General features: G+C 39.0%; 1 protein-coding gene across 1 annotated transcript in view; it reads left to right on the forward strand.

Annotated features, from left to right (window-relative positions):
• Positions 1 to 8,976, forward strand: part of RPS6KA6 (ribosomal protein S6 kinase A6) — a 49,117-nt gene extending 40,141 nt beyond the window's left edge. Inside the window, exons 15-22 of the mRNA XM_081336792.1 lie at positions 485 to 610; positions 2,605 to 2,694; positions 3,445 to 3,603; positions 4,911 to 5,072; positions 5,591 to 5,667; positions 5,935 to 6,052; positions 8,143 to 8,283; positions 8,383 to 8,976. Of these exons, the coding sequence (XP_081192918.1) occupies positions 485 to 610; positions 2,605 to 2,694; positions 3,445 to 3,603; positions 4,911 to 5,072; positions 5,591 to 5,667; positions 5,935 to 6,052; positions 8,143 to 8,283; positions 8,383 to 8,508 (999 nt within the window). The 3' untranslated portion in view covers positions 8,509 to 8,976. The remainder of the gene's footprint in view (positions 1 to 484; positions 611 to 2,604; positions 2,695 to 3,444; positions 3,604 to 4,910; positions 5,073 to 5,590; positions 5,668 to 5,934; positions 6,053 to 8,142; positions 8,284 to 8,382) is intronic.
• Positions 8,977 to 9,858: the final 882 nt, after the last annotated feature.

Consider the following 9,858-nt stretch of genomic DNA (forward strand, 5'->3'; position numbering starts at 1 on the left):
GATTTTCCAGTTTTGCAACTATGAAAAAATAATTTAGGGAGAATAAGTTGTAAGAGGTCACACACTTTCCCAGTTGAGAATGGTGGCTTCTCAGGTTGAAAAATGAAGTATGTCTGTCTATATGCCTGTTTCTTCTTTTGAAAGGGGCTTAAAAGGAAGCCTTCTTCAGAACACAAAGATCATATAAAAATCCACTTGAGAATAAACTATTAAATTGTGTTACAAATCCAAGCAGGGATCATTTTCATCCAGACGCTTTCCACTTATCTATAGTAAAAATAAAATAAAATGTTAGGATGTGTTTTTTTTAGTCGTGATTTTTTGCTACATAGAGATGATAAAATATGGTTAAGTAAATTACATTTCCTTTCACAAGCCCAAATTGCGTGGAGATGATAAGGAGCAGGAATGCCTGCAGAAATGTTCTGAGAAAGTTTATGAAATAATTGCAAGCTTTTAAGTGTTGTTTTATTGTGCTCTTTAGCAACTTCATGGGAGCAGTGCACTCTTCACAGATGCCTATGAACTTAAAGAAGATATTGGTGTGGGTTCCTACTCGGTGTGCAAGCGCTGCATCCATACAGTTTCCAATATGGAATTTGCAGTGAAGGTACGCAAGGCGCTATTTTTGCCCATATCATTTTTAAATTATCTAAACAAATAATAATAATAATAATAATAATAATAATAATAATAATAATAATAATAATAATAATAATAATAATAATAAGAAGAAGAAGAAGAAGAAGAAGAAGAAGAAGAAGAAGAAGAAGAAGTTGTTGGAAGGGACCTTGGAGGTCATCTAGTCCAACCCCCTGCTAAGGCAGGAAACCCTATACCATTTCAGACAAATGGCTGTCCAGTCTCTTCTTAAAAACTTCCAGTGTTGGAGCATTCACCACTTCTGGAGGCAGATTGTTCCACTGGTTAATTCTTCTAACTGTCAGGAAGTTTCTCCTTAGTTCTAGGTTGCTTCTCTCCTTGACTAGTTTCCATCCGTTGCTTCTTGTCCTGCCTTCCGGTGCTTTGGAGGATAGCTTGACTCCCTCTTCTTTGTGGCAGCCCCGAGATATTGGAACACTGCTATCATGTCACCCCTCACCCTTCTCTTCATGAGCCCCTAGAGTCGGAAACGACTAGCACGCATGTGTGGGGGAACCTTTACCTAAACATATATAACAACCTACTGTACATAAATTAGCCCACATTTAATAAATGTTTTATAGCTGTTCTTAACAAGTTTAAATTAAAGTAAGATTTAGGTTCTTTTCATCTTATTGAGAATGAATATATATTTTTATAGACATCTCCTGAGCTGAAAATATGGCAATGTATGATACCAACAGAGGAGAATATTTGTAGTTCAAGGGTAAACTGTGGGGTCCTTGGTGGTCTCTGAGCTTGGTTGTTTTCTTGCAGATGTTTTATTACCCAACCATGTAATATCATCAGTGCTACTAAAAAATGGGGTTTGCTTTCTTTTTATATCAAATTGAGAGCAGACGTCACTCCCTACTAGCGCTGATGATGTTACCTAGTTTGGGTAATGAAACATTGATAATATATGGTTCTCTCTTGGGGGGTTGAAAGCAAAGTCCACTCTTCAGTTATTTGTGGTTATGCTAGTTAGAACTTTAACATTAAGAAGATAATTGCCCAGAGGATCTTTTACTGTTGCTGGTATTCGTTCATTCTTTTGTTCATCCATCCATCCATCCATTCATTCATTCATTCACTCATTTATTGGCTGCCCATCTTACAACAGGGTAATTCTGGTCAGCTTACAGTCATAAAAGATATAAATTGTCCATATTAAAAACAAAGTTAATAAAAAGCCAAACACTATAGTCTAAATAAAGATGGGGGGAGACATTCACACACACACACACACACACACACACACAGACAGAGACACAGAGAGAAACAGAGAGAGAGACCCACACATACACAGAGACAGAGAGAAACAGAGGCAGACAGACACACACACACACACAGAAACAGAGAGAGAAAAAAAACCTGAGAAACAGAGAGAGAGAGAGAGAGAAACACACAGAGAGAGAGAGAAACAGAGAGACAGAGATTGTAGTTGAGGAATTCCAGTGTTTTGAAATGCTTGTGACATCTTCCAAAGATTTTGCCTTTACAATAGTGGCGAATATCTGTAGCTCGGGTGTAAGGTGAGGGTGAAGGTTCATTCTCCGAGCTCATTGAATGCTCCCAAATTGAAGAAACACAGCAAATGTACATATGAAGAGGAAACAGACAACAGACTCCCATTCCTTGACATCGACGTAAGGAGACTGGACACCTGCAGTCCATACACACACGGACCAAATCCTCAGCACCAAGTCACAAGCTCGGAGGACGAACCTTTGCCCCCATATTGCCTCTAACCTGGTACTGCCTAAAAGTGTTGGCACTCAGCTGTAATGCCCACTTCGCAATTCTGGGAATTGAAGGGAAGAAGGCTGTTCTGTTTCTTCGTTACAAGGTGGCCTTGAAAAATGCAGCTGTTCTATTCTTTCTTAAATAGAAATGTGCTTCGCTGTGCTGAATTTAATCTCTTGTCATGCTTCCCTGTTGTCATTGTCTTCCCCCCTCCAGATAATTGACAAAAGTAAGAGGGATCCTTCCGAAGAAATAGAAATCTTGATGCGATATGGACAGCACCCCAACATTATTACTTTAAAAGATGTAAGTATTCTGTTTGGTTTTCAAATAGTGTACAAACGGCAACAGTTGGTGGAATGAAGCTCTTTCATCAGATTTGGAATGCAAAAGACAAGTTCTCAATACTTATCAGTGAAATATGATTCTATTTGATTTTTTAAAAAATAGGCTTTGTTGTGGTATGTCTACACAGGTCTATGGGGTTTATTGTTCCCAACTGGGTGGAAATGTAATTTCATCTGTATTAACTTTAAAGAAGGGATGTCCATCCTTGGCAACCTTTAAGACTTGTGGACTTCAACTCCCAGAATTCCTCAGCCAACATGGGGAATTCTGGGATTGAAGTCAACAAGTCTTAAAAGTTGCCAAAGTCGGACACCCCTGCTTTATGGCAAGGGAAAGAACCCCATAGCACGTGACCTTCTTTTTCCCCCCAATCCCTCAATGTCCTGTCATCTGCCAGGCTGACACAGCAAAAAGTTATTCAGAAGTTTGGAATCTTTGCAACCTTTTTTTAAAAAAAGGTTATTTGTGCAAAATCAGGCTCTTCTGATGAATGTGCCTCTAGGCCAGGGGTAGGCAACCTCAGCTCTTTTATGACTCATGGACTTCAACTCCCAGAATTCCTGAGCAGCTGGCTCAGGAATTCTGGGAGTTGAAGTCCATGAGTCATAAAAGAGCCGAGGTTGCCTACTACCCCTGCTCTAGGCAGACCCTGTGTTTCATGCACCTTTCCTGGAGTATGTGTTACTCAACTATATTAAACTTCTGCAGGTGTACGATGATGGTAAATATATCTACCTTGTCACAGAACTGATGAAGGGAGGTGAGCTTCTGGACCGTATTCTCAGAAAGAAGTATTTCTCAGAACGTGAAGCCAGTGCCGTCTTGTACACTATCGCTAAGACTGTGGACTACCTGCACTGTCAAGGAGTAAGCTGTGCACAATTCGATAATTTAATGAAGGTTGGGTCTTACGTTTTTAGGGTTTGTTTGGACCTTGCTTGCTTGTTGCAAGCTGCCCTATAGTTGCACTTTACAATGGGCAGCTGTACGGATCTTTTAAATGCATAAGTAAATATCCATGTACTGAAATCCTGAAGAGCCAGTTTGGTGTAACGATTAAGGCATCACTCCAGAACTTGGGAAACCATGAGTTCTAGTCCCGCCTTAGGCATGAAAGCCAGCTGGGTGACTTTGGGCCAATCACCAAAAGATGTTGAGTTCTAATCCCACCTTAGGCATGAAAGCCAGCTGGGTGACTTTGGGTCAATCACCAAAAGATGTTGAGTTCTAATCCCACCTTAGGCATGAAAGCCAGCTGGGTGACTTTGGGCCAATCACCAAAAGATGTTGAGTTCTAATCCCACCTTAGGCATGAAAGCCAGCTGGGTGACTTTGGGCCAATCACCAAAAGATGTTGAGTTCTAATCCCACCTTAGGCATGAAAGCCAGCTGGGTGACTTTGGGCCAATCACCAAGAGACGGTGAGTCTGGGCCTGCTTTAGTCATGAAAGCTAGCTGGGTGACTTTGGGGCAGTGTCTTTCAGCCCTAGGAAGAAGGCAAGGAAACAGCCGTTCTGAAATCTTGCCAAGAAAACTGCAGAAAAATGATCCAGGTAGTCAATAGGAGTCAAATGAAGGCACCAAATGAACAAACAGAAATCCTTATTTTTTTTCTTATACATAAATCATTTCAGTAAACGGGTTGACTTGAGGAGAAGTGCTAAGCAGAGACTGGTCTGTATAATAAGGCTAGGTGGGATATTATATTTTAGAATTTAGCTGGCAATTGCTGGAGACAAAATTAGAGGAAGGGGGGGGAACAGAGTTTGTTTGTTTTTAAGATTGTTTGCCACCCAGAGCGAGTTGCTGAGTTGGGCGGACATACAAATTGAATGAATCCATCAATCCATAAGCAAATTAACAAACAAACCTGATATAGAAGGGGGTGTTTGTAAGCAAAAGAGAAAATCAGATTTAACGATTAACTTTTAAATTACAGTTGGATAAATTGATTCTGTGGTCTGCTCCTAATTTTGAAGTCACATTTTTGTAGAAATTGGCTTTAACTTTTAATCGCTCATTCTACTCTCCTTTATTTGTGTTGCTTCTGAGTCTGATAGAATTATTTAATCTTTTTTAACATTTTTGGAAGGCTTGGAGTGGGTTTCTCCCCCCCCCCCTGATTTCAGCCTGAACAGTTGGGTTTTATATGTGGTGTTTTGTTTTTTTTAAAGGTTGTGCATCGGGATCTTAAGCCAAGTAATATTTTATATATGGATGATTCTAATAATGCTGATTCCATCAGGATCTGTGATTTTGGCTTTGCCAAGCAACTCCGCGGAGAGAATGGGCTTCTCTTAACACCTTGCTACACTGCTAATTTTGTGGCTCCAGAGGTATGCATTTCCCTGTTTTGTTTTAACTCATCATATTTTTAAATCTCCAGGAAGTATTTGTATTTCATGAATTTTGGGGGCTGTTGGGGGGTGTCTATTGCTTTGCTCTGTTATTCCTTGCAATATGGTAATTGATTTACTCTCTCAAACAAGGACATATATTAATGGGCTTCTTAATGCATACAAACATGGAAACCCAGAATTCAGTTGAATGTTGATTATTGTTCTATATACTGTACTACTGCAGCATTTCAGAGAAAGGTAACTATTTTTATTTAAGCAGCTCTTTGGTCATTAGCTTAAATCAGTGTTTTTTCAGACTTGGTTACCTCAAGGTGCACGGGCTTCAACTCCCAGAATGCCCCAGCCAGCATGCTAGTTCAGGAATTCTGGGAATTGAAATCCACACATCTTAAAGTGACCAAGGTTGAAAAACACTGATTTAAATTTACTTCTAAATCTGACTGTGGCGAAGGCTGGTCTTTTTTAACAATAACACCGAGTTTTTGTTCATCTAGGTTCTCATGAGGCAAGGCTATGATGCTGCTTGTGATATCTGGAGCTTGGGTGTTCTTCTTTATACAATGCTGGCAGGGTGAGATGCATCTTTCTCCAATTAGCATAGCTATGAATTTGCGGATGTTCAAAGCCGTGACTCTTCCGTTTATTTTATAGGATCAACCCAGTGTATGAAATTTGTCCTAAACCAACAAGTTCCATATATTTATTTTTTATTTTAATTCCATTTATATCCCGCCCTTCTCCAAAGACTCAGGGCGGCTTACAAGCTTAGCAGTATATGTTTCTAAAGTATTTATGCAAAAGAAACTAATATCCTTTTTTTAAAAAAAAATATTTTTAGGTACACACCTTTTGCCAACGGGCCCAATGATACCCCCGAAGAAATCTTGTTACGAATAGGGAGTGGAAAATTTTCTTTAAGTGGAGGCAATTGGGACACTGTGTCAGATGCTGCAAAGGTATCAACATATATTTTTTTTAAAAAAAATTATACTTCATAAGATACAGTTACAGGTGAACCGTTGGTTAAAAAGACTCCGCATTTAATGTACTTCAGTGCCAGGTTTCAAAAATCAAGAAAGATACTTTATGATTCTTCCAAGGAGATTTCTTTATTGTTCTTCACTTACAGATAGAATCTTAGCCAAACTACTGCAAGCTACCAGCCACATCAAGCATATACCCTGGGACAGTGGTGGGGTTCAAATGTGTGAACAACCAGTTGTCTGTGTGGATGCCGCTTCCAGAAGTCCATTCGGGGCCTGGGCAACAAAAAATTAGCTATTGGGTCTGCCAAAGTGGTGCGAACTGGCTGAATCCCACCACTGTCCTGGGAACTATTAGGGATGAGCTGTCTTCACCCACTTTCTCTCACACAAACTGTCTGAACTGAGTTGTCTCTTGCTCCTCTGGAATGCACCCCCTCCTTCCTGAGAATCCAGGCTATATTCCATCACATTATGTCAATGAAGACTCAATCATCCAGGCCAAAGGTATCTAAAGGTTGACTCACAGTAACTGGACCAAAATTCCTTAAACTGTTTTGCTTCCCATCCAGGAAGCTTTGTCAGTCAAAAAAAAAAAATAGGTCAGAGTCAGACTCATTGGAATGTACCAATTCTTCCCACACCAACTTCAGGGGTGTCTCCCCAAAATGTATTGTTCCCAAGATTCAATCATAAATGTCAGTCAATCAATATGTCAGTCTTCACTGACATATTGCAATACATTTTGGGGAGACACCCCTGAAGTTGGTGTAGCGAGTTGGTACATTCCAAGCACTCTCTGATTTTCTGCATTATTATTATTATTATTATTATTATTATTATTATTATTATTATTATTGTTGTTGTTGTTGTTGTTGTTGTTGTTGTTGTTGTTGTTGTTGTTTGTTGTTGTTGTTGTTGTTGTTTGTTGTTGTTGTTGTTGTTGTTGTTATTATTATTATTATTATTATTATTGTTATTGTTGTTGTTGTTGTTTGTTGTTGTTGTTGTTGTTGTTATTATTATTATTATTATTATTATTATTATTATTATTATTATTATTATTATTATTATTATTATTATTATTATTTTGACTGATGAAGCTTCCTGGATGGTCCAATTTTGGTCCAGTTGCCATGATTCAACCTTTTAGGTTCCATTAATATAAAATGGACAAAATTTATATGTAGACATTGCTCCCAAATAATAGACCAATCCTGTTGCATCCTGATGTTTCATGCCATAGACACTAATAAAATAAATCACCTTCATAAGGATGCAAAAAGATGCAGTTATCATAAATTTGGATTTAATAGGCATCCATATGTAATGCCCATCCTCTTCTTCAAAACGCCCATTAAATCATAGTTTTCACCATGAATGCATTTTTTGGTAGTGATTAATAATATGAAACCTACTGCCATCTTTTATAAATAATGTTAAAGCATTTTCTACAAATATTTGAAAATTATATGTTATCTTTGGTCCTTAAATTTTTTGTAAAATTTACTTAGCATGGCTGTGCTAAAGTACTTAGCATGCATGTGTTAAAATTATTCAGTATGAACAATGGGATTATTCAGACTGTTGTAATAGAAAGGTCCAGTGAGATAATTCAGGGTGCATATTAATTTGACTTTGAGTTTTTCATTCATTTTTTAAATGAATGTAGCATGCAAGCTATATCGCTTTTCATTTATGGCAGCAAAAGGGAGAGTTACGATGTAGGCTGTTGAGCATGAACTGTTTCCGGTCTGGAAGCATCCCATTTTAAGAAAGTTTAACTGCTCCTTCCCTGTTAGGCTTGCCTGTCTTTTGGGGTCATCCATACCTCCACACCACAAATTGGTTCCTCTTGAAATCAGGAAGGCGACTCTGAAATTTCACTGATGAACATATTCCTTACCGATATCTTTAGAATCCAGTAGCATAGAAACCTTGGGTGGAAGGGTTACTGCTGTGACCCTGATATGAGTGACAACATCAGAAAGGCCATGTTCAACTCTTTGTAACCTCCTCATCTCTACATTGTACTTATAACTCTTCTGATCTGCTTCATCCAGGATTTGCTATCTCATATGCTCCATGTGGATCCACATCAAAGATACACTGCAGAGCAAGTTCTGAAACATTCGTGGATAGCCTGTAGGGATCAGTTGCCACATTATCAGCTAAACAGGCAAGATGCACCCCATCTAGTGAAGGTAAAGTTGGCAAAACTCATCACCGGGGTGGAGATCTGTCTCTTAATTACGAACGAGGCTGGTGGGGTTGATTTGTCATTTAATGTGATTATGTTCCAGGGGGCCATGGCTGCGACATACTCTGCGTTGAATAACAAGACATTTCAGCCAGTTTTGGAACCTGTTGCAGCTTCAAGTTTGGCTCAGCGGAGAAGCATGAAAAAACTAACATCCACAGACTTATAGGTCAGCTGGAACATTTAACCCATGTGGAACAAAGGGGGAAAAAACTAATAAAAGAATCCCAAGAAGCAGCTCTGTATTTGCCTGCCCTGTGAATTCCAATTCCTCCTACATTTACTTGAATTCAGTGGAAGAAAGGAAGAAAACAAAACAAAAAGAAAAAAACTTCTACCAGTTTAGAGGATTTATTGCTGTTAGTAGGTTGGTGTTAGTAGCATCAGGGTACTTTGCAACTGCGGTGAGGAGTTTTCGGTACACATTTCATTTCGGAGATCGATTGCATTATGTTAATACTTTTAAATACTGTATAGTTTTCATCCGGTTTATAAAGACGTGTATTAGTTGATCAGAGACGCTGCTCAAGTTGTAAATTTTAATTCAAGAAGAAAAGGTCAGTGTTTTAATATTTTTGCTATCTTGGCCCTGTTGTAAAGACAAAGAAAAGAAAATATTAAAACATGATGTACTCTGGTTTTGTAAATCGATCACCTTAAATGGCGGACTCCATGCATTTGATTCGTGGGTACGACAAGCCAAGGACCACTGAAATGGATATCCTAGTGCAAAATGCATGATGGAAGCCCTTGTGTTCTGTTGGTGTCAGGCAATTATGTGTAAAAAAACAATGTACAGCTATAATAATAATCCATGAACATAAACTGAGATGATAGTGTCTAAAGCCTTCATTAGAGCTGTAGATTTGGTCAACCTAGCCGTGTCTTTCTTAAGACTTTTGAAGAGTAGTGGTTGTTAGGAAAATAAATATTCCGTTGTACTTTGACATTATATATGACATCACCATCATGTGACCTTTTCAAGAAGGGGTAAGTAGATCTCTGCTTGATAATGCTTTAGATCAGGGGTCCCCAACCTTGGCAACTTTCAGACCTGTGGACTTCAACTCCCAGAATTCTCCAGCCAACCCTGGGAATTCTGGGAGATGAAGTCCACAAGTCTCAAAGCTGCCAAGGTTGGGCAACCCTGCTTAGATACAGAATAAGGTGTGTAGAGCTTATACCACACTGGTGGACTTCAGCTACCAGGATTCCCATGGCTGGCTGAGAAATCTGGGAGTTGAAGTCCACAGGTCTCAAAGTTGCTAAAGTTGGGCACTCCTGCTTAGATATAGAATAAAGTGTGTAGAGCTTATATCCTATATCCCAAAGGCTGCAAGTTGATATCAACTTCTCCAGTATTGTGGTGTCATGTCCTCAGGCTTAGATTTCTTTCATCTGTGAACTTTTGTGTAACACAGTCTGTGCCCATTTCATTTAGCCATAGGAGGACTGACACTGTATTTGCTCTGACGTTCTGGATTGAAGCCTGCCACTTGACTGGTATTGAGACAAGACA

Source organism: Vipera berus (assembly GCF_964194415.1).
Source record: "Vipera berus genome assembly, chromosome: 11".
Taxonomy (NCBI): domain Eukaryota; kingdom Metazoa; phylum Chordata; class Lepidosauria; order Squamata; family Viperidae; genus Vipera; species Vipera berus.